We start from the raw sequence: 23,962 nt of genomic DNA, 5'->3' as shown, positions 1-23,962 counted from the left end.
GGAAAGTGACGCTTTTTTACAGAAGCTTTCCCCTAGTACTACTTTTTACAGCAAGTCTCTCAGGATCCACTTTGGAGAGGGGTGGAGGTAGGAGGAGATCGGCACAATTAATACAGCATGTACTTCCCGTTTAATAAGACAGATCAGGGTAGAGGTGGAGGCACGGCAGGGTGGGTAGCTAACACTGCACCACGCAATTCAGTAAACTGTTCTTGAAAGCCAAGAGGTTCAGCAGTCAGAATAAAGTGCATGCTACATTATCCTGCAGCTCCCAGGGGCCTTGAAGTTGGTGGAAATGGCCTCCTACAGCACAGAAGGCCTACGCGGCAAGAGGAGAGCTGAAATAAGCGTTCCGTGCTAGCCCACTCCCAGCCCCTCAGGGAGAGGGCATTTGGAGGGTAGTTGGAAGTGTGGTCAGAGGGCACTACACTATTATTACTCATCTGTATTGCACTGTTGCCTAGGAGCCCCTCTCATGAACCAGGGTTCTACTGTGCTAGGCACTGAACAAACACAGGAGAAAAAGATACCCCATCCCAAAGAATTTATAATCTACTCTTCTCTGATTCTCAGGGACCATGGTAAGAAGACTGTCAATTAGAGGAACCCCGAGGCTGCTCTAGCTTGCTTGGGCATCAGGCAGGCCCCTTGCAAAGCCCCAGAACACAGGAAGCACAGATGGTTTAACACCACCATTGCATCTTCCTCTCCATTCTTGGCCTAAGCAGAGGAATGGAATAACTGAGGGTTGATTATGTGGCATCAGCCATAAAGACACCATATATTTTCCGTGTGTTCATTTTATAAATAATGACATTTGTTGCACATATAGTATACATGAAAATATATATTTAAATACTGCAGATTGGCCTGTTTTCCTATTTGGAACAGATGCTATGAAGAGGCCTTCTAAATCTGGGACATAGAAAGTATACTGTATCTTACCCGGTGGAGTATTTTAAGTCCCTCTCTCATCAAAATACTCCCAATTTAAATGCATTAACGCCAACTGCATGACTCTCCTAAATATTTTTTATATCTTTATGCATGTTTCAAATCTGTTTATTGAAATTACTTATGTGGAAGAAAACAAACTCCACTCTCAGCTTAGAAGCAACAAAATCAGAGACAGCTTTATTTGAGCAATTGCAAGGGAAGAATACAGCTGACAGAGGCATCTCTGCCTCAGTTTCTTCAAAGTACAAGCAATATCACACAAGAATTTATACATTTTAGTGGCATGCATTAATTAAAAACATCTGCAGTTTGTTTATGTTATGTCCTGCCCATTTCTGTATTTTCTCACTTCTGTTCTCAAAACATCGCTATCTCAAGGCGGGGTCACGCTGACTCTACTCTGCTGTCTTCCCACCCGCTTCTGACGTGAGCCCTGCTTCTACAGGTACCGCAATATTAGGCTAAGACTTAGCATGACAGTTGCTCTGTTTCTTACAACTAAGAGGCCTATATTTAAATCCTTTAACCCTGTTTCCACACTTACATTCCTATTTTTAACTGTAATGGTGCTTTACAAATATGCACATTGTTATAATGAATCAACCTATCTGTAAATTAAAACTGAACCTCGGTATGATGGCTCTTTACAAGATTTGGAAACCAAACTGACCGAGTAAATTTGTCCCATTTTTCCCCAGTCATTATATGTTTCGGTTTCAGGGCCTGATCTCCCCAAAAAGGTGTCAATGCAAGCATTTTAGTTAGATAGGAGTAACATTTTAATTATTCATGGCGTGTAGACTACAGCATCACATTAACAGCAGCAACCCAGTGACAACTAATTCAAACCAAATACATATGTCTGGTCTAGGTCCTGCCCTCTGGACCAAGTGATGCACCACTATCTAAGGCCTAATCCAAAGCTCAGTGAAGTCATTAGGTGTGTTTCCATTGACTTCAATGAGTTTTGGATCAGATCCATGGCTTCTATTCCAAAACACATACTCACAGGCATCTCCTTCCTGAGATATGGAATGATGAGTGCTATCTAACAGGGGAAGATCAAGCTTAACCTGGGAAACCTGTACAACAAACACTAGAGTTCCATGAGAGGCTAAAGATGGAATCATCTCCATCCATGAACTCAGCAGGATTTTATCTAGGAGGCAGAAATGGTGTCTCGCAGTCCTGTTCCATTGGCCATTACAGCTGGTGTTCTGGGTCACACTCACATACCAAGATGAGTTCAGAGAAAATTCAGAGGTTCTAAGAATTTATATGGCAAGGCTGGGATCCCAAGCTCAGAGATAGAATTGCACAGAGATAGAAATACTATCCTATACTTGCTCAGAGACACCTCTGATTGCTATTCACCTCCAACAGACAAATGGGGTGGTTCATTACACTGCCTAACTGCACAACCAGGAGCTGCAGTGGAAGGATCTATCCTTCCTGAACCATTCCCAAGGGGAATAGGCCAATGTTTGGCTATCAAACAGGTAGCCATATAGATCACTGTTTGAAAACGTTCTCCATTTTCCCTTAGGCAAAGTTGATGAAGTCAAACTCTCTTTTCATCCTCAAGGTGACTTCCAGGGTCTCCTTTTCTGAGATGAAACAAGCTTTGCCATTCTTGCTGTCCACAGGGTGGGGGAGATGCAGTAGCAGCTTCCTAGAAAACAGGAAATGGGATTTTTCAGCCTCAGCCCTAAGTAGGCACTAGAGAAGGGAATGCAAATTACTAGTGCCAGGCTAGTGTTTGCTATTTAGAAACCAGAATGTGATGGGCCATGTTAATTTAGTGTGAGGTGGTGGGACAGTGTGAGGTGGTGGGACTCACTGAACTACTGGGGCTCTGCCCCACTGGGCCCTCGAATTATTCCAAATCTGGTTCTCTCTTAACACGCTCTTGGCTTTGTGCTCTGACAAAGATTTCCAGTAATAGATTGTCGGGCCTCTCACAGCTCTTGCTGCTGCATAGTGGTGCATTTTAGATGCAGAGTGAGAATGACTCACATCCACAGGCTGTCACAGTGGTAAAAATCTGAATAATGCATACAGTCTGAACATGTGTTTGAAGAAAATGTAGCTCAGGGAGCAGTAACCTAGCTTCCCCAATGAAGAAAAAATAATAGGAGCATCCTGATTAAAAGTTTGGCCACCCCAATGACACAAGAGGCCGTGATCCCAAGGGATCTGGCTAGCCAAGGATTACTTCAAGCATGGGGGAATCCTTGACTACATAGAGTCAGCGAAGTCTCATGGCTGCTCTAAACAAGGCTCTAAGCTATGTGGTTCTACATCATGCCCCTCCAGGCCCTCTGCTGTAGTAGGGATTGCTGGGAGAGGGGTGTAGTCCCAATTCCCTGTGCCCTGGCTGCTGGAATGGGCCACTGGGAGCTGGCATAGTTCAGAGCAGCCTAAAGCAGCTTTACAGTGGACTGACACAGAACCAGCCCCAGGACCAGAAAGCTGCACACAGTTCCTTTGTGCTCCCCAACTTCAGCTGTGTCCAGCATTTACTGATGCATTCGAAGATATAAGACTGAAAATCTTACTTTCTTTCATAGTGCAAGGAATTGCATCTATACTTGGGAAATCAACACTAGCTCAGATAGTGCCCTATACAGCCTTTAGATTTACTGAGAATCTCTTCATTTGCTGGATTCAGGACTTGCAATGTCTCGAAGCAAAGAAGATATGGCAAATCCCTGACTCACTAATGAAACTGGATCACAAGAGAAACAGCATGTTGAGGTTTCCCTACAGCTGCAGTGTTATTCTTAGATGTCTGATTTTGCCAACTAGGGGTTTTTGCCTAGCCAGTGGCTGCTGGCTTAATATGCATTTCTCCTGCTTTTTGACTGGCATCACTTCCAAAGACTAGTGTTGCATTTCAGAAGGGAAAATTTGGTGGCCACATTTAGTGTGACCTTCCAGTATTCACAGGTCTTTTGGTCAAATTCATGCCTGGTATAACTGTATTGGCTTCATTGGGTCTGAACAGTGCTCAGAAGGCCCTATGGACTTTTGTTTCCCATGTGGCAATTCCTATTTTTTTTAATATTTAAAATAAAATTTTTCTTTAGTATTTATCAAAATATGTGCTTTGAAGCTCTGTGTATTTGTGCATCAACTTAAAAATAAACATTGGGGCTGTTTGGATCTTTTCAATATGGGAAGAATATGAGCTGTGCGTATATGTTCAACCTGCTAATCATGGATACCCAAAACACTTTTGTGTTGGTGGAAGATAGGGAAAACATCTGATCTCTGTATATAAAAGGTTATGCGGAGCTTAAAATGGTTTTGGAAGGATATGAAGCTGGCCCTTCATGTGGTATTATATAGTTAGCCTAATAGGGACAACTTTCCTCTGGCCTTAATCCAGATCACACCTCTTGGATCAACTTGCAGATGGTCCTCCATCTTTGTGTGTGAACAGCTGTATGCATGTACACTTGGCATTTGTGGCCAAATAACCAAGTAGGCATTCAGAACTGTAGGCCCAATTTTGTAGACTACAATTTTGGCCCATAGGGTTTGCTGTTTTAAGGCTATCCTTGTCAGAGAAGGATTATAGAGGTTTCCAGAGATGTTAGTCTTAGGGGCCCCAAACCCAGCCCACTATTAATCTAACAAATTAATAATGGCTGGGTTTCCATCTATCTGTATCTTTCCTTGCAATTAAATAATCACATCTGCATCATCACCTTTGCATGCTGCTGAGCATTCCCCTAAAGCCTTTGTTAAATTCCATTACAGAGAAAACTTATAACAATTCTGCTTCACTTACTTTTTTGGGGTTCGAAGGTCAAGAATCTTGTCCTGGATGTCAAGTGTAATGTCCGAGGACCTTGTATCTGGCAGTTTGATTTTAATCTGAAAGGACAGGTACAAGTAAGACAGAAGTGTGGGAGAGGTAATGGCAGGGGGAATCTAGAGATGCACTGGAAGCTGGGATGAGCTTTGCAGTACTATGGTCTACAGATGATCAGGGCCAGCATTTAGCAGAGGTGATTTCTATCAGAAGAAAGATGAAGTAGTAATAATTTCTTTCAATGGTTTCATGAAGTCTGCAGATACCACTACCCTCTACACAAATCCGGAGTTGAAAGCCTACGTGAAAGATATTTTGCAGTCACTGAAAGCCCCTGCTCTGGTAAAGGCCTGGAGCACCTTATACCAACTAGAATAAAATACACATGAATGTTGCAGATGAAGGAGGTCACTGATCATATATAGTAAGGTGAGAGGTTCAGATACCTGTGACTTTGAGGGCTGTCACAATGTTGTAATGTTCCACTACTTCACACAGTGTCATGACCCACAGTTCTCAAACCCAGGCCCATAGGGTTCATTGGAGCAGCCACACTCAACCCTCCCACTGGTAGCCTGCTAACAGCAGCTTACCTGGGCCACATGAAGTCCAGCCCTAGTATGAGGCTCTGCCCCTGAGCACTGACTGGTGGAGTCCCAGAGCAGCTGATTGGCCCACTGGTCCTATTTAAGCAAGCAGCAGGAACGGGAAGTTGTTTGAACAAATGGGTTCCATCTTGCTCCTGCTCCTCTAACACCCTAACCTGGCTTGAGACTCTTGGCATCTGACTTGTGGTTGCTGATCTCCAGTTTGTATCCTGCTTCTGACCTCCTGGTATCCTGATGCAGCTGATTCCTGTCTCATGACTGTGGACTCTGGTTCTAATAGGTCTGGCCACCCACGACTTGGCTGTGACACAGTCTATTCTTTAACTGCACTATCACTTCAATGAGTTTATGCAAGTGTAAAAAAACCCCCAACCACACAGGGTTATAGGTAAGTGGGTGTAACATCCAGTTGGACCTGCATCCACTTACACCAGGTCTGAACCTGGCCCATAGAACTGGGCAGGTTGTGTATTTTCGGAATATATCCAGCTCTCAAAGAGCTGCATGATACTCAGGGCAGTGGCAATGGCAGATTCACTGAAAGCTACTTAGCAGATCCTGCATAGGTCCAAAGACAGTAATAGAGCTGCTGTGTAGGTATGTGCTACATTGAAGGAGACAGTGAGGAAAGGGGAAGGAGAAGGGACTGGAGCTGTGGTTCATGCTCACCAGCATGTCCTCGCAACAGGCTGTGGAAGGGTCCTTTCTGCTCATCCCCAGGAAGATGTCCTCCGCTCCCACCTGTTGCTTGAATAAAATCTCATACCTAGCAGAGACAAAACTGGTCATCAAACCCTGTATGAATCTCCATGTTAAGGGAGGGCAGGAGAAGAAGAGTATAATATTGTTTCTTCTGGGAATATAGGTCCTTTTATCTCTGCTGGCACTCTTGAGATTCTCCATTTTACATGCCCTTCAAAGGGACACCTGGCTTGGGACTTTATTCATAACTATCACTGTCTCTCATAGTTGGCTGGAGGGCTCATGATGAACAATGAGTCACCCTTCACTTGTCACCAGATGCTGGGCATGCTGCCTCCACAGCACAATCAACCTTTGCAGGACCAGGGAATAAGACACTGGGGGTGGAAACTGAACCATGTGGATGAGATATTTATCTCGTAGATCTCCTAGATAGCCCCCTGTGGAAAAATTTTAAAAGGATGCAGTCAAGTAATTAAGTTGCAAACAATTTTCTGTCCATCATTTGGCTCCTGGAGCCCAAAAATAATATAGCTTTCTCTGCTAATTTTAATGATATTCCATTTTACATACATTGATTTTTTTCTCTCCAAATCAGTCTGTCTAATTCAGAATGCAGCAAAATCTGGAATTCTATGTTCTCTTTCTGTTGGTCTTTAATGAATGAGGAAACACAACTGAAGATTGTATTTAGAACATGTAACACTCTTAGTAAATTGAGCAAAATAAATAGAGCAATTTCTCCAGACTGTTGAAAGGTTGTATGGAAAGAAGCTCTTTTTTCATCTCCAGTGGTCATGCATGCATGTAACACAATTCTAGTCTCTCAGTCAGTGTAAAATCTATCTAATAACAGCTCTAGATTTATCTTTCAAGGCTTTTTCCATGCATTAATTTGATGAACTATTACGAAGATTTATACTCTCATTTTATTTGTGCTACACAGTACATAATTGCTCAGGGCCAAAGAAAAGATATACCTCCTTCAGTAGAGACTGAATGAGTCCAGAGAGTTTGGTTCATATCAGCATTGGACAAATTTACCTTACCTCGACAGGACAATAGAAGTTATAGTTTTAAATAAAAATGTGTGCACAAATGTATGTGGGTGCATAAGTGGAGGCTAAACAGGGAACTGTCAAAAATGTTCATTTTTAAGGTCTAATTTTAAAGGGGAAAAATCAGCCTAGTTTTTAGATCAGGCAACTGAGTGGCTAATTGTATTTATGCACAGAGAAAAGTGGAAATTCTGGGCCAGATCTTCAATCAGGTATACACTGTGTAGCTCTGTTGACTTCAATGAAACTACTCCAATTTACACCAACGGAGGATCTGGCCCTCAGGGGTGCAGTATTTTGTGATAATAAATGTAAAGGCTGCCTTTTGGATTAGTTGACCCCTTGGAGCCGGAGAATTTTCCAGAGCACTTCAGAGCACTTTCCAACCTAAACTACATGACAGCATCTACTTAAGAATGCTTTATTTGAGGTGGGGAAGGAAGAAGTCTATTAGTATTTTTAGGCTGTCCTCTTACAATCCATCTCTGACTGAATGCCATCCATTAGAAAAGTAACATTGCCTGTAAAATACTGCTCCAACAGCAGGTATTTGCCTCTAAAGCACTTAATTCCCTGCAATATAAATATAAATCCAAAGCCCCCCATACAGTACAGCATTATCAAAAGAATGGAACTCTCACTTACTGTCATAAAAGCAGCAGGTAAATTCAGTAATGTTGTATACAAACTTGGCATGTATGAAGGCTAATAAATTTTGGCACTGGCCTCCTTTCCCTCCTAATCCTACTTTACACAAGCATCTGACACTGGGAATAATCTTATAACAGGGATAACAGACTCCAAATTTCAGTAATGAGATTAGAAGGTCTCCTCCACAGAAGAGATTAAAGTCACTTTTTAATTGTTGCTGCTTTGGAGGCAAAGCCCATCAGGATATGTCTACCGTGCATCTACACTGCAATTGTGCTAATCTAGGGCTCAGACCCAGGGTCCCAGGACCCTGCAGGGCTGAAGGGTCCAAGTTTGAGTTAAGCCAAGACCCAAGGTCCGAGCCCTATTGGTTTGCAGTGTTGACACAACCCTACTTGACTCGGGTCATGGGAATCAGTATCCCACAACTCCATGGGACAATTTCCAACAGTTTACAATCCACTCTACTGAAAACAGAAGCCACCCCCATTTTGCAAATAGCAGCAGCTCAGGTTAGCATTAACCCATTCTGTTCTGATCACCGATCTGCAAGCATACTATCAGAGAGTCTCCTGGGTTTGCAATGGAGAGCAAACCGATCCAGCCTTTTGCAAAGCAAGCTGCTTCCTAGTAATGTGCAGGGTGGGCAGTAAAGTTTTCCCACACCGCACCACAGTTCTAGAGCTGCGGGAGTTGGGGGCATTAGGGACCCTGGGATATGGTTACTTTGACTTGGGTCTGTGCACTGCAATGTGGATGCCAGAGCCCAAGGTTCACGCATCACTTGGAAAAGACTTAATGTAGGGGTAAAACACAGTGTAGATCCTCAAAGCCCAAGGTTCCCTAACATGGGTCAGCTGACTCAAGCCCCACTAACCCTGGGCTTACATTGCAGTGAAACGTACCCCTAGTGTACATCCCTTCTGCCCTTCCATGACACAAGCTTTTCAGTAGTGTGTGTTTTGTTGTAAACACAATATATATGCTATGCAGAACATGCTTGTATTTCAGCTACACAAAACCCATGCACACAGTTTTAGCTCTGTTACACTTACTCTGGCTGTTCCCTTGGATCCCAGATATCATCAAACTCTGATCCTTCTGGCACCTCCTCTGTATTCCAGATATCTTTACTATTTCCAGACTTCACATCAGGGGTGACTAGGAGAGGGGATGAAAGCGAGAATTTGATACTGTCAGTTTCTAGGATAGGTCTGTCTTTCTAGGGTTGCTGTGTTTAACCATGGTGTGGTTGTCTGATAAAAGATATTTCACGGTATTCCTAGTCTCCCTAGGATCTACCTAGCCACAATCTAAGTGGAAATTTAGAAAAAGAGGCGATTTTTTATTTCCATAAATTTTACTCTCTTTTGCCCACCCTGTGTGTGGAACAAGTCAGGGAACATTCTGCTCCATGTCACAAAACATCAGGCATTCCTCAAATTGGGATGGGTAAAATCTAAAGGGATTACAGGATACTGAGACTTCTCCAAATAGGATTTTAAGTGAGCAGAAATGATTTGTAAAGGGATCCCCTTTCTCCTCTCATTTATAAACAGCACAATATATCACAGTCCTTTTCATAAATCCTTGGGGATATGCAAAACAAAGGTGATGATGTACACTGGGAAAAAGCATATAGGGAATATGGCAGGGATGGTATCTACCCCTATTATTGAGGGGACGTGTCTTCCCTTCATCCAGTATATAGGTTGGGGTTCTTTTGGCTCCCTGATTGTTTCTGGATTCCTAAGCAGAAACAGTGTTTAAAAGCATCTTTGTTATATTTGAGACTGTTTCTTTTAGACACAGCTCTCACTGCAGTTCTCCATGTCATTGTGACGTCTGGAATGACTCACTGCTATTGGCAAAAACAACGAGGAGTACTTGCGGCATGTTAGAGTCTAACAAATGTATTTGGGCATAAGCTTTCCTGGGCTAAAACCCACTTCATCTGATGCATGGAGTGGAAAATGCAGTAGGCAGAGATATATACACACTACATGAAAAAAACCTAAAAACTTATTTCCCCATGCTAATTTCCCCCTACTGTTACTCACACCTTCTTGTCAACTGTTTGAAATGGCCCACCTTGATTACCACTACAAAAGTGATTTTTCCTCCTGTTGATAATAGCCCACTTCCACTTTAATTGAATTATCTTGTTAGAACTGACTCACTCTTAGTAAGGCAACTCCCATTTTTTCATATACTGTGTATATATAATTGCCTACTGTATTTTCCACTCCATGCATCAGATGAAGTGGGTTTTAGCCCACGAAAGCTTATGCCCAAACACATTTGTTAGTCTCTAAGGTACCACAAGTACTCCTCATTGTTTTTGCTGATACAGACTAACACGGCTACCACTCTGAAACCTGTCACTACTATTGGGCCACTCTTGAAGACTATGCAAATGGTACAGCTGGTGGATAATGCTGCTGCCCAACTGTCTGATAGTTTTAGCAGCAGGAAGGATACTACACCCATTCTGCAAAGACTGCACTGACTTTCTTTTTTTTTTTTTTTCTGGATGTAATTCAAGGTGTTGACATTAATGCATAAGACCCTAGAGGACTTAGGTTCCAGTTGTCTGAGAGCCTGCCTCTCTCTTTACATGTGACCAGTGGAGTTGTCACCACTTGTGCTGCAATTTCCAATTTCCCAACTGAGGACTGGAGGCAGCATGTTCTATGAGGGGTACCTTGAATGAGGAATTTCCTTTCCCCTTGCTCTGGCACAGTTTGAGTTTGTTGATCTTCAGGGCACAGAGTTAAGGCTCAGTTCTTCTCTCAAGCTTTTTCCTAAATAGGTTTGTGTGACTTTTGCCCCGGGGGGGGGGGGGGGTTTGAGGAAGATGTCTATGGTTTCATGGTGGGGTAGTAGCGTCTCCTCCTTATTGGGTGGATAAACTGAGTTCCATGCAGTTTATGTGAAGATGAGCTCTAAAAACCAAGCTCTTGTCTGCTTTGTGTGAGCATTAAAGATTCCACAGCACTTTTTGTAAGAATAGATGTTTGCCAATATTTCCCCCTTGTCCCATAACAGGGCAGTGTGCTGTCTTCTGTGGTGGATACGCTCCGTCTCAGATATGCTACATTTCAGTGGCACTGTATGTACAGAGTTTATAAAGTGTTTCAACCCTTCAGGTTAAAAAGTGCCATATAATGTACATGTAAAATATTATTGTTCTCCTCTCAACAAAGAGGAAAGCAACCAGGGCTGGGCTTACCAGGAGGTGAACTGAGGCGACCGCCTCAGGTGCCAGACTGTGAGAGGGCACCACTAGGACCCAGAGTGTAGAAAATTGTGTCTGCTGCTGGTGCATATGTATTCTCTCTGCTCTAGATGTACAGAGATGGTGGAGTGCTATGCTGGAGGAAAGAGGGCACGAGACATAACAGGCAGGAGAAAAGGTGGGAGGGAATAACAGAAAGCAGCAGGAGCTGCAGGAAGAGAGAGGAGGAGGAGCTTCTTATGTACCTCCCTAGCACCCCCAGGAGTCTGGACTGATTAACACCAGCTTCTCAGGGAGCTTTCTGTTTCCTCCTGCTTCCCTGAACCCACTTGAGGAGAACAGGCAGTCAGCTGAAGTAGTAGGAGCCAGTTAGGCCCTTAAGACACTGATATCGTCCCTCACTCAGGCTCTGCTACCAACCTGCTCATTTGTCCCCTTCAACTGAGTGTTGAGAGCCACTATAGCTGGCACAGAACAGCAGTCATGAGTGAAAGAAGAAAATGCCCCTCTGGGGCAGCATTCAGAAAAAGAAACAAAGCAAAGGAAGCTTTTCAATTTAAGCAGGAAGGAGCTCCTAAGGTACATAAACACAAATGTTCATGGTGAGCCTTCCGGCCCCAGTGAGGATGTGAGTGGTGAGGAGATGCCTGATCTTCCAGTTAGTCAGAGTGCAGGTGACCTGGCAGCTACAGCAGCATCCATATCTCCATCTCAAATGGATGTAACCATGCACATTCCTGAAAAAAAGTGTAGATCAGAGAAGAGTGTGGTGGAGGCGCAAGAAACAGCTGCTGCTGAGTTTAGTTCCTTAAGTCTAGATGATCCAGGACTGTGGACCCACTTGAGCAGTAGCCTAAGGGACTTCCTTGTACTGCATGGGCCACAGCAAGTGAAAAACTTCATGTTCCTCAAAGACAATGAAAACAGAAGTTTCCACCCAACACATTACTGGCGTGAAATCCCCAATGGTGACAAAGTGGAAAGCCCATGGCTTATGTACGCAAAAAACCAAAGTGCTGCGTCCTGTTTTTGTTGCAAACTCTTCCAGTCTAATGTTCCAGCCGCATTGGGTTCTACAGGAACAAAGGACTGGAAAAATCTGGCTAGAAATCTGGCATGCCATGAGAAGGCAGCAAATCACCAGAGAGCATTCCATAGGTGGAAAGAGCTTGAGATGAAACTAAAGTTAAAGGCCACCATAGATGATCAGCATCATGAGAAGATTGCATTGGAGTCTCTTTACTGGCAAAATGTTCTGAAAAGGCTCATTGCTATTGAGAGAATGCTTGCTACCCAAAACCTAGCACTGCGAGGCACTTCAGAGCAGCTGTATGTGCCAAACAATGGAAACTTCCTTAAAATTGTGGAGCTGATGGCTGAGTTTGATGCTGTACTCCAGGAGCATCTAAAAAGAGTCACCACCCAAGAAATCTGCACACACCACTACCTTGGAAAAACAATTCAAAATGAGATCATACAGCTACTGGCAACAAAAGTCAAACAGAAGACTGTGGCAGATCTGAAGTCAGCAAGATATTACTCTGTTATTCTGGACTGCACACCTGACATCAGCCATGTGGAACAAATGACTAATGGTACGTTTTGTAACAACAACAGAACCTAGTGAAAATGTCCCTGCAATGGTGACTGACAGAGAGCATTTTCTAGAATTTATTGACATTGATGATACTACAGGAGCTGGTATGACAAATGTGCTTCTTAAAAAGCTGGAAGATACGGGAATTGCAATAGCTGATATGAGAGGTCAGGGCTATAATACTGGTGCCAACATGAGAGGAAAGAACAGAGGAGTGCAGACACGGATCCGAGAGTTAAACCCTTGAGCTTTTTTTGTCCCATGCAGTTCTCATTCATTGAACTTGATGGTCAGTGATGCAGAACCAGCTTCTAGTGAAGCTGCTGAATTTTTTAACGTAATTCAAAGCATCTATGTATTTTTCTCTGCATCAACTTGTCGATGGCAAATTTTGAAACAACATCTGGAAACATCCTCTCTGACACTGAAACCACTGAGTGCCACACAATGGGAAGGTCGAGTGGAGGCAATAAAGCCTATCAAACACCAAATTGGGAAGATAGATGATACCATAGTTGCCATTATGGAGGATAATGCTATGACAGGAACTGTTCATGGGAGAACAGTGGCAGAGGGAAATGGAATCACCAGAAACATACCTAACTTCAGATTTCTGTGTGGCTTAGTGTAGTGGCATGACATACTGTTTGAAATAAATGTTGTAAGCAAGAGACTCCAAGGTGTTGACCTTGATATATCTGGAGCAATGGAACAACTGGATAAAGCAAAGTCATACCTACAGTCTTACCAGTCAGATGAGGGATTTCAAAACGTTCTGAAGAATGCACAGAAGTTGGCAGAGGAACTTCACACTGAAGCTAATTTCCCACCCATTCAAGAATACAAGAGTCACCGAAGAAGAAGACATTTTGATTACGAGGCATGGGATAATCCCATAAGAGATCCCAAACAACAATTCAAAGTTGAATTCTTTAACCAGGTGCTAGATTGTGCAATACAGTCAGTTGAAGAACGTTTCATGCAGCTCAAGGAACACAGCAGTATATTTGGGATGTTGTAGGATATTCCCAAACTCCTCACTGTAGCTGAAGAAGACCTACACCAGCAATGCAGGGCACTAGAGACAGTGTTGACACATGATGACATGTGCGATATTGATGCGAGTAATTTAGGTGATGAACTGAAAGCCCTTTCAAGATACATTTCAACAGGATCAACTCCAAATGCTGTTCTGGAATATATGTGCACAAATAAGATGACCACCCTCTTTCCAAATGCTTTTGTTGCTCTGCGCATACTTCTAACACTTCCTATAACCGTTGCCAGTGGAGAACGCAGCTTCTCCAAGCTGAAGTTAATAAAAACACATCTACGGTCCACAGTGACACAGGAGAGGCTGGTCGGGCTTGCAACCACCTCAGTAGAGCATGAGCTAGCCCAGACTGTGGACCTTCAGCAGGAAGCAGTTCAAATCTTTGCAACCAAGAAGGCACGGAAAGCACCGCTTTGATTATTCAAACAGATAAAAATGCCAGTGTTTACTATGCAGACAAGAAAAGTTACATTTGCTGTTCAGGCATTTGAAAGTTAAGTGTTACTTAAAATTTTTGAACAAGGCATTTTAAGTTGTTGGTTCTCCTTTATTGGGGTAGGTAGCAGAGCAGTACCATGAGAGGAGTAGAACAGGAAGAAGGCAGAATTGAGACCTTTCAAAGTTTTGGCCCAAGTGAGGGAGTATTGGGGGGCGGCATTTGAGCTCCCTGCCTCAGGTGCCAAAATGTTGTGGGCCAGCCCTGAAGGCAACCGCCCTCAGTCATAGCTGAGACGAGCTATGTCAGAGGCAGCTGCTATTACAGCTATTTTATTGTGGTAGTGTAATGGTGGATCCCTGTCTTTGCTGACACCATTCTATTACAACTCAACTTACCTGTAGGCTCTGCTTTCTTTGCTGGTCCGATATTCCCAGGACCCACGGCGCTAACAGTAGAAGAATGTGACTAAAAAAAGCCAAATACAACTGAAATGAATGTTCTCATAGCCCACCTCAGTAATAATAATAAACAATTAATAGCAATAATACTTTGTATTTACAGAGCACTGTTCATCAAAGGATATCTACAATAGCTATCTATATCAGAATGCTTTTACAAACTTTAATTACATTTTCACAACTTCCCTATAAGCATTATTATCATCCCCACTTTAGAGATGGAGAAAATGAGGCACAGAAAAGTTAAATTATTTGTCCAAATCAATGGCAATACTGAAAAGTCTTGTGTCACAGTCTTTGCTCTAACCACTATGTAACAATTCCCACCTCATTCTCACCAATGAGACCATGGCCTTGATGTGCTACATTTAAACAAGAACCCCATAACTATGGCTTTATAGCCACATGTGCTAGCACCTAACGGTACGTCTACAGTACAAAATTATTTCGAAATTATTCTATTTGAATTTTCGGAAGCGATTTTATACATTCGGTCTTCTGTGTCCCCACTAAAGCGTGTGAATTCGGCAGAGTGCGTCCACAGTACCAAGGCTAGCATTGAATGTCGGAGCGGTGCACTGTGGGTAGCTATCACACAGTTCCGGCAGTCCCCACTACTCTTTGGAATGCTGGGTTAAGCTCCCAGTGCATGATGGGGCAAAAACATTCTCTTGGGTGTTTCTGGGTGTGTGTCATCAGTTGCTCCTCCCTTCGTGAAAGTTACGACAGACAATCGTTTTGCGCCTTTTTGGCGTGCAGACGCCATACTGCTTTCAGCAGACGGTGCACCGCTGCTCTCCTGCTACTATAAATCCATCTCTCATTTCCTCTCATCTTCCTATGTAATCTCTACTATCTACTCTTTCTCATTGAACGCTTCCGCTGCCAACTCTGCTTGGACATCGTGAACCGAGCAGCATAGCTTCCGCTGCCAACTCTGCTCTCCCACTATTGCCGCGCTTCTGAGCTTCTCCATGTTGTCTGTCCTGGGCTCCAGCCTCCGTGAAAGCAACAGAAGACAACCATTTCCCGCCTTTTTTCAGCTACCGTGAACCGAACAGCACCTCTTCCACTGCCACTCTGCTCTCCTACGTTTTGCATCCTTTTTCCAGGATTATCCATGCAGGCTTCATAGCCATGGAGCCCGCTCAGATCTCCGCTGCAGTTTTGACCATTGTAAATACCTCGCACATTATCCAGCAGTATGTGCAATACCTGCAAAACCGGGTGAGGAAGCGACGACAGTGCAATTACGTTAATGATGAGGACTTGGACACAGACATTCCTAGAAGCACGGCATGTGGCAATTGTGGTGGTGTTGGGCCAGGTTCATGCCATGGAACGCCGATTCTGGGCCTGGGAAACAAGCACAGACTGGTGGGACTGCATAGTGTTGCAGGTATGGGATGATTCCCAGTGGCTGAGAAACTTTCGTATGCGTGGGGCCACTTTCATGGAACTTTGTGATTTGCTGTCCCCTGCCCTGAAGTGCAAAGGCACCAAAATGAGAGCAGCCCTCACAGTTGATAAGCCAGTGGCCATAGCTCTGTGGAAGCTTGCAACGCCCGACAGCTACCGGTCAGTCGGGAATCAGTTTGGAGTGGGCAAATCTACTGTGGGGGCTGCTGTACTGCAAGTAGCCAATGCAATCATTGACCAGCTGCTATCAAGGGTAGTGACTTTGGGAAATGTGCAGACCATTGTGGATGGCTTTAATGCGCTGGGGTTCCTTAACTGTGGTGAGGCAACAGACAGAATGCATATCCCTATCTTGGCCCTGGAACACCGGGGCAGCCAGTTCATAAACCGCAAGGGGTACTTTTCCATGGTGCTGCAAGCACTGGTGGATCACAAGGGACATTTCATCGACATCAACGTGGGATGGGGGAAAGGTGCATGACGCTCGCATCTTCAGGAACTCTGGTCTGTTTGAACAGCTGCAGGAAGGAACTTACTTCCCAGACCAGAAAATTACTGTTGGGGATGTTGAAATGCCTATAGTTATCCTTGGGGACCCTGCTTACCCCTTAATGCCATGGCTCATGAAGCCGTACACAGACACCCTGGACAGTAGTAAGGAGCAGTTCAACTATAGGCTGAGCAAGTGCAGAATGGTGGTAGAATGTGCGTTTGGACGTTTGAAAGCATGCTGGCGCAGTTTACTGACTCGGTTAGATCTCAGCACAACCAATATTCCAATTGTAATTGCTGCTTGTTGTGTGCTCCACAATATCTGTGAGAGTAAGGGGGAGACATTTATGGCGGGGTGGGAGGTTGAGGCAATTCGCCTGGTGGTCAGTTTCGCACAGCCAGACAACAGGGCGATTAGAAAAGCGCAGCAGAGCACGCTGCACATCAGACAAGCTTTGAAAGCCAGTTCCATGACTGGCCAGGGTACGGTGTGAGAGTTGTGTTTGTTTCTCTTAAAGTTACCCGCTTCATATATATATGAAAGGAAATAAAGTCACAATTGTTTAAAAACCATTCTTTATTATTTGTTGCACAAAACACTGAGAGAAATCAGAAGCTAGACAGGGGAGGGCGGGTATTGGGTTAAGGGGGTGGAGGAGGAGGGAAGGCCAAGTCCAGAAACCAAATCAAAATTTAGGATATGCCAGCTTTCTGCTGCTTGTGCAATCCTCTGGGGTTGACTGTGTGAGTCCCCGTAGCCTCCCGCCCCCTGTGTTCTTGGGCGTCTGGGTGAGGAGGCTATGAAACTTGGGGAGGAAGGAGGGTGGTTATACAGGGGCTGCAGTGGCAGTCTGTGGTCTTGCTGCCTTTCCCACATTAGATCCACCATACAGCTGAGCATGTCAGTTTGCTCCCCCATGAGCTTGACCATAGCATCCTGCCTGCTCTCATCGTGCACGTCCCTCCTCTCTTCGTATTCATGTAACGCTTTACGCGACTCTGCAATTGTTTGCCTCCATGCATTCAGCTGGGCCCTATCAGTGCGGGAGGACTGCATGAGCTCAGCAAACATGTCGTCCCAAGTTCGTTTTTTCTGCCTTCTAATCTGGACCAGCCTCTGGGACGGAGTAGATAGGGGCCGTGCTGAAACATTTACACCTGCTGCAGGAGAAGAAAAAGGGAGGGTAGTATTTTAAAAGATACATTTTAGAGAACAAAGGGGACACTCTTTCTCAGTGAAACAGGCAATTCATAGTACACAGCACATGTTCTTTCTGTACAAAGTCGCATTTTGCCTCTTATACTGAAGTGCCTGCCACTTTGGTGTGAGTAAGCCATCACATGCGGCCAGGCAACAGAATTCAGCTTTCATGCAGCCATGGTAAGCCCTGGGGGCCCGCGGGGTTCTGCTTCTTCCTCATTCATTTCAATGCTTTCAAACGGCAGGGCCCCCTTTCCCATAGCAAGCAATGCCTGGTGGATTTGCCATATAAAAGGAGGGCCTGTGGGCTGTCTGGGATGATCGCTTCACACAACACCGTCCCCTCCACCCCACACCCACTGCGTGGCTTTGATGAGGCTCTGAGCAGGGATGAGCCCTTTAAACTAAACGCGAACAGCCCAGCGTGGCTGGGTTTCCCCCACCCCCCCACCGTGTGGCTCTGATCAAGCTCTCACTCACCAGAAGTGCCTTCTCCAGGGTCATGGTCTGGGAGCATGCCTTGGGAGTGGGAGGAGACTATTGGCTCTAGTGTTAAGAATAGTTCCTGGCTAGGAGGGAAAATGGATTCCCCACTTGCTGCCTGTGCACTGTCCTCCTCCTCCTCCTCTTCGTCCTCCAAAAACTCATCCTCCTCACTCCATGCTACTCCCCCCTTGCAGGTGTCCATGGACAGTGGTGGGGTAGTGGTCATCCCCCATAACTGCATGCAGCTCACGGTAGAAGCGGCATGTATGGAGCTGTGACCCAGAGCGCCCGTTCTCCTCCCTGGCTTTTTGGTACGCTTGCCTGAGCTCCTTGATTTTTCTACAACACAGCTCTGTGTCCGTGGAGTAACCGCTTTCCACATTGGCCCTGGAGACTTTAATGTATGTATTTGCATTTCTTTTTTTGGAACATAGTTCTGCCATAACAGATTCATCTTCCCAACATGAGATGAGATCCTGTACCTCCTGTTCAGACCAAGCTGGAGCTTGTCTGCGAATCCGGGATTGTGTGGTCTCTTGTGATGGTGGACTCTGCATGGTCGCCTGTGATGGTGGACTGTGCTGATGGTTACCTGTGCTGATGGTGACCAAACAGGAAATTCAAAAGTTCCTGCGGCTTTTACTGCCTACCTGGCTAATGCATCGGAGTTGAGAGTGTTGTCCAGAGCGGTCACAAGGGAGCATTCTGGGATAGCTCCTGCAGGCCAATAACGTCAAATTGCATCCACAGTACCTGTAACCTGGAACTGCAATCTCGATTTTAGCGCTACTCCACTTGCTGAGGTGGAGTACAGAAATCGGATTAAAGAGCCCTTTAAATCAAAAAAATTGGTTTGTTCTTGTGGACGGAATCAGTTTTATTTTGAAGTAACTTGGCTAATTCCGAAATAACTGCATACTGTAGACCAGGCCTCAGAGATCTTTCCTATGGGGCACTTGGGAAAACTGCCCCACTTTGCCTGCCATGACAATGCTGCATACCAATTTTGTGTACTACATGCAGTCCCATCATAGCATTTAGAATCTTTTTAACGCCAGCAATCATGCAAGGCAATAACATTTATTTTAAATGATGAATCACTGTAATGCTAATAGGCAGTCAGTGTGAACCATTGCTATGTTTTCTAAAAATTTCTTGGTTTGATAAAAGCACTTCACATGCAGAGGACAATAAATAAAACAAATATTCCAAATTACCAAGAGGATTGACAAATGGGTGAGGTAATATCTTTTATTGAAGTTGGTCCAATAAAAGATATTACCTCACTCACCTTGTCTCTTTAATGTCCTGGGAGACAACATGGCTACAGCTACACAGCATACAAGAAGACTGACACAGACTTCATGGGCATCACTGAGGGCAATTTTCCATTGCTGGCACAGAAGTGTTATTCATTTTATTAATAAGACATAAACAAATGATCGAGATTTCTTTTCTGACAAGATAGTAAGGCATAATAATAACTTTCAAAGGCAGATATAGAAGAACTGAGGGATGATTAGGGAGTGTGGAGGATTCATATCCTCCCGCTATTGAAGGTAGATCTTGAGGGACTTGCATCCAACCCCAAATGAAGACTACTACACAAGAAGGTTCTAAGGCCAGCCAGTTGGCTCCCGTAGTGGATGCGATGTCATGAAAGAGGACTGAGACATTTGTCATTTTTATTTATGCCATAATAGAACATGTACAAGATTCTATCAGACTTTTCAAAGAGTTGTGAAGACTCCTTGCACCACTGTAGATTGCTTAGCCTGCTGTGGCCTAAACAGGGCCAGACACATAACTCCCCTGATACACACACTCAGAAAATACCAACAACAGTGACAATAACATAGTATGGGCATAGAGTACACTTTCCAGACACCATGACTGTCATCTAGATAAAAGAATGCAAAGATGTTTCTTTCCTTAATCATTGTTTCCAAATTTTTCATCTTGCAATGCTTACTCACCTCTCCCAATTCTATCCCCTCCAACGATCAGTTATCTCTAAAATGTTTCAGAGACACACATAATCAGTACACTGAGTCTCCTCCCAATTATCACAGGCTTTACTCTCAAGTTGCACTGCATCTTTTTATCCCTTCCTATGAAGCCATTTGTCTCTAGGAGTAAATGCCTTCATCTATAGCAGACTGTGGGGAAAGGGAGGGCTAAGTCTGCGTTTGAGGCTAGTTTTCATTTCCTTTTGACTAGAGCATTCAATTTCTCTCCTGTTCCCAGGAGCATGAGCTTTCCTACTATTTCTTCTTTTCCCTCTCCGTAGAATGCCACCCTGCAATAATTTTCCTCCTGTTTCAATCAGTCTAGCACCTGAAAAGATTTCTAGGTTTGATTCTCTTTTTACATTAAATTAAAATCACTCCATAGAGGTCAATGGAGTTACACCAACGTAAAATCAGCGAGAAAGGAGAATCAGGCCCTTGGACTTTTGACTTCCATGGGAGTTGCAGCATTTTCTACCAGACCTGCATTTGGCCCCATGCGACTACAGTATTCCTTATTTCTTGTCAGGTACTCACCCCAAGGTCATTGTCTTCATTGTCTTCTTCCTGAGGGTCAGCAAGCAGTTTAGCGAGAGCTTGCAGAGAAGAGAATTGGGAAACGCTGTCTAGATCCATATCTATTGCTCACCTGTGTACAGAAACAAACATAACAGCTGAAGAAAGAACAATTACTTTTTCCTTGTTTTTTTAAATAACAATACAAAAGCACTTTGTTTTCTAGATGTGATCATTTCTGGGCAGAAACACACACCGATCCTACTATTTATGAAGCAAGATAGTTAGAAAACTTTCTAAGGTACTTATCTAGCCCCTATTGCCTCATTATTTATTATTATTGTAGCTCCAAGAAGCCCCGCTCATGGGCCAGGACCCAGGGCCGGTGCAAGGATGTTTCGCACCCTAGGAGAAACTTCCACCTTGCGTCCGCCCCCCCCCCAAGCCCTGTGGCAACTCTGCACCCACCCTGCCTTGAAGGTGCCCCCCACGCGGCAGCTCCCCGCCGCCCCCTCCCTCGGCCCGGGGAGCCGCGCGGCAGCTCCCCGCCGCCCCCTCCCTCGGCCCGGGGAGCCGCGCGGCAGCTCCCCGCCGCCCCCTCCCTCGGCCCGGGGAGCCGCGCGGCAGCTCCCCGCCGCCCCCTCCCTCGGCCCGGGGAGCCGCGTGGCAGCTCCCTGCCGCCCCCTCCCTCGGCTCGGGGAGCCGCGTGCGGCAACTCCCCGCCCCAGCTCACCTCTGCTCCGCCTCCTCCCCAAGCACACTGCTGCTTCTCTTGCCTCCCAGGCTTGCGGTGCCAATCAGCTGTTTGGCACGCAAGCCTGGGAGGGAGAGAAGTACAGCTGGGCGGCATGCTCAGGGGAGGAGGCGGAGCAGAGGTGAGCTGGGGCGGGGAGCGGTTCTCTTGTGCGCCCCCCACTCCCCGTTACTTGCTGCAGGTGGCCCTCCCTGCGCTCCCCTGCCCCAGCTCACCTCTGCTCCACCGCCTCCCCAGAGTGCGCTTTTGGCCACCCCCAACCACTTGGCACCCTAGGCAACCGCCTACTTTGCCTAGTGGTTGTACCGGCCCTGCCAGGACCACATTGTGCTACATGCGATACAAACAGAGAACAAAGAGACAGCCTCTGCCCCAAAGAGCTTACAATCTAAGTATAAGACATAAGATTGATACAGACAAACCAATAGGGGTAAAAGGAATATATCTGTACACCTCATATTCTTTAATGTAGCTATCCTAACAAAACACTTGTGAGCTAAGGAAGTGCTATTATCCCCATTTTACAAATGGGGCATTGAGACACAGAGAGACTAAGCAACTTGTCCAAGGTCACGCAGGAAGGCTGTGGTGGAGCAAAGACTTGAACCTGGGTGTTCCCAGTTGTAGCCTCATGCCCTAACCCGTTTCTTCATATTGATCACAGAAGCATCTAAACACCTTACGGAATTGGGGTTAAATTTCAGCTAGCTCTGTATAAGAGAAGATGTCAACCTCTGTTACAGAGATGTTACTGATGTGAGAAAATTGCTAAGTTATATGGTCTTATAACTTACTGTGGATGTTGGTGAGTTTGTTTCTTCTGTTTGATGTAATCTGCTGAAGGCTTTTGTGATAAGGAGATGACTTTGACTTCTCAGTTGTTCTTACTTATGTATAATTATTTTGAGATATAATCACTTGATAGTATTAATAAAGTTAGATAGTTCCTAAAACCAATAAAAATAACATAAAAATATTAAAGATTATCTTATGGAAGATGAAATACTTAGCATTTTCCAAACTCTCTGATTCTCTAAGCCTCCAACTCTAAACCTTATGAGTAGAGCCTTGCATGGATTCAAAATTGTATCCACAGCTGATCTGTGATCTGAAAACATCATCTGTGAATAGCCACAGGTTTGCAGGGCTCTATTTATGAGGTGAACGATGATTGTTTGTCCTCTTCTCCCAGAATCCCCTTGGGATCCCAGAAGGTCTTTCAAAATCTCCCATAAATTTTTGCTTCAGTTAGCTGTGCCAGGAACTGTGGGATTGCTACTCAAAGGGCAACGCAACTACAGCAATGTAGTACAGCACTAATTGGGACACAGGGGGAAAATGGCACACAAAACAACACAACTAATGTTGATGCATAATACCAATGGTTCTTATGCTGGTGTTATCCCACTGCATCACCTACCTATGGGTCCATTCCTTTGTGTAGACGCAGCCTGTGAGACCTAATCCTAAACTCTTTCTACAGGCATCAAACAGAATCATTTTGTTCTTCTTCCATCAATTGTCCTTTTCCTAGGATATAAGGCTATAGCTGTACTAGACTGTTTTTCATGAAACATCTAGTTGTTGCCGTCATTGTCACAGCTCTCATGTAAACCAGCCACTTTATTTTAACTGTTGTGTCATCCAATCCTGTACAGAGAAGGCACAGATAATTTATGACAAGATTTTCAAAAGTGGTTAGTCGATTTGAGTGCTTTAATATTTGGGTGCCCAATTTGAGACACCTTAAAAGGGCCTGTTTTTCAGAGAGTGGATGCTCAGCACTGTATGAAAATCAGAACTCTTTAAGATATCTCAAATTGAGCACCAGAAAATTGAGGCAAGCAAAATTGGCAGCCACCTTTGAAATTCTTAGCCACAGAGTTAACACACTGTCTGGCTGCCTATCTAAACTATGCTTGCACTGTTGCTACCAGTGCCAGAGCTGAAACAGTGGTAATGTTTCAGTAGGAAATTTGAAGCAAAATGTTAGTGCAGACAAGGCCTCCGAGTAACTTTTCTATCCCCTTCGGAGATGCTTCTTTTTCTTTCAAAGGTGTCTGGCAATATGTATGGTGGATGGTGGGGTTGTGTGGAAAAGAGACCACTTTCTTTGGCTGATTCTGGGACTACTCTATTTCTCACAGGCCTGGGCATTTGGTATCTCTCCTCTTTTTCTCAGGGACATTGTCCCCTTTTTCCTCTCAGTAGGTCCCATTTCCTTCTTTACACCGGCTCCAGGGCCAAGGCTGAGCATAGGCATCTGCCCACTACCCTCATCTTGCTCTTTCTTCTCCCAAAGAACTTCAAACCATGTGCGGTCAACTATCTGAGCTGTATAGTTCCAGCTTTGCTACAGCACCTGGTCTAAGAGCCGCCTGCCACAGGCTAAAGGTTATGGACCTCACCCCTGCTCACACCTTCGACTCTTCGACACACAGAGCGGCTCCTGGTGGTGCTCGGGGGCGGGGGGACTTTATGCCCCAAATGCAGGGGTCATGGG

The 23,962-nt window shown here is 44.8% G+C and overlaps 1 protein-coding gene across 1 annotated transcript in view; it reads right to left on the bottom strand.

Moving 5' to 3' along the window:
- Nucleotides 1–1,132: 1,132 nt before the first annotated feature.
- The window catches only part of DNAAF6 (dynein axonemal assembly factor 6), a 23,518-nt gene continuing 688 nt past the window's right edge, over nucleotides 1,133–23,962 (bottom strand). The window contains exons 2-8 of the mRNA XM_077826190.1: nucleotides 22,254–22,406; nucleotides 20,727–20,838; nucleotides 14,520–14,589; nucleotides 8,852–8,957; nucleotides 6,055–6,151; nucleotides 4,754–4,839; nucleotides 1,133–2,629 (exon numbers count right to left, since the gene is read on the bottom strand). Of these exons, the coding sequence (XP_077682316.1) occupies nucleotides 2,500–2,629; nucleotides 4,754–4,839; nucleotides 6,055–6,151; nucleotides 8,852–8,957; nucleotides 14,520–14,589; nucleotides 20,727–20,825 (588 nt within the window). The 5' untranslated portion in view covers nucleotides 20,826–20,838; nucleotides 22,254–22,406 and the 3' untranslated portion in view covers nucleotides 1,133–2,499. The remainder of the gene's footprint in view (nucleotides 2,630–4,753; nucleotides 4,840–6,054; nucleotides 6,152–8,851; nucleotides 8,958–14,519; nucleotides 14,590–20,726; nucleotides 20,839–22,253; nucleotides 22,407–23,962) is intronic.

The sequence above is a fragment of the Eretmochelys imbricata genome, chromosome 9 (assembly GCF_965152235.1).
Source record: "Eretmochelys imbricata isolate rEreImb1 chromosome 9, rEreImb1.hap1, whole genome shotgun sequence".
Taxonomy (NCBI): domain Eukaryota; kingdom Metazoa; phylum Chordata; order Testudines; family Cheloniidae; genus Eretmochelys; species Eretmochelys imbricata.
The sequence above is the reverse complement of the archived record's forward strand: the minus strand, read 5'-3'. Positions and strand labels throughout refer to the sequence as shown.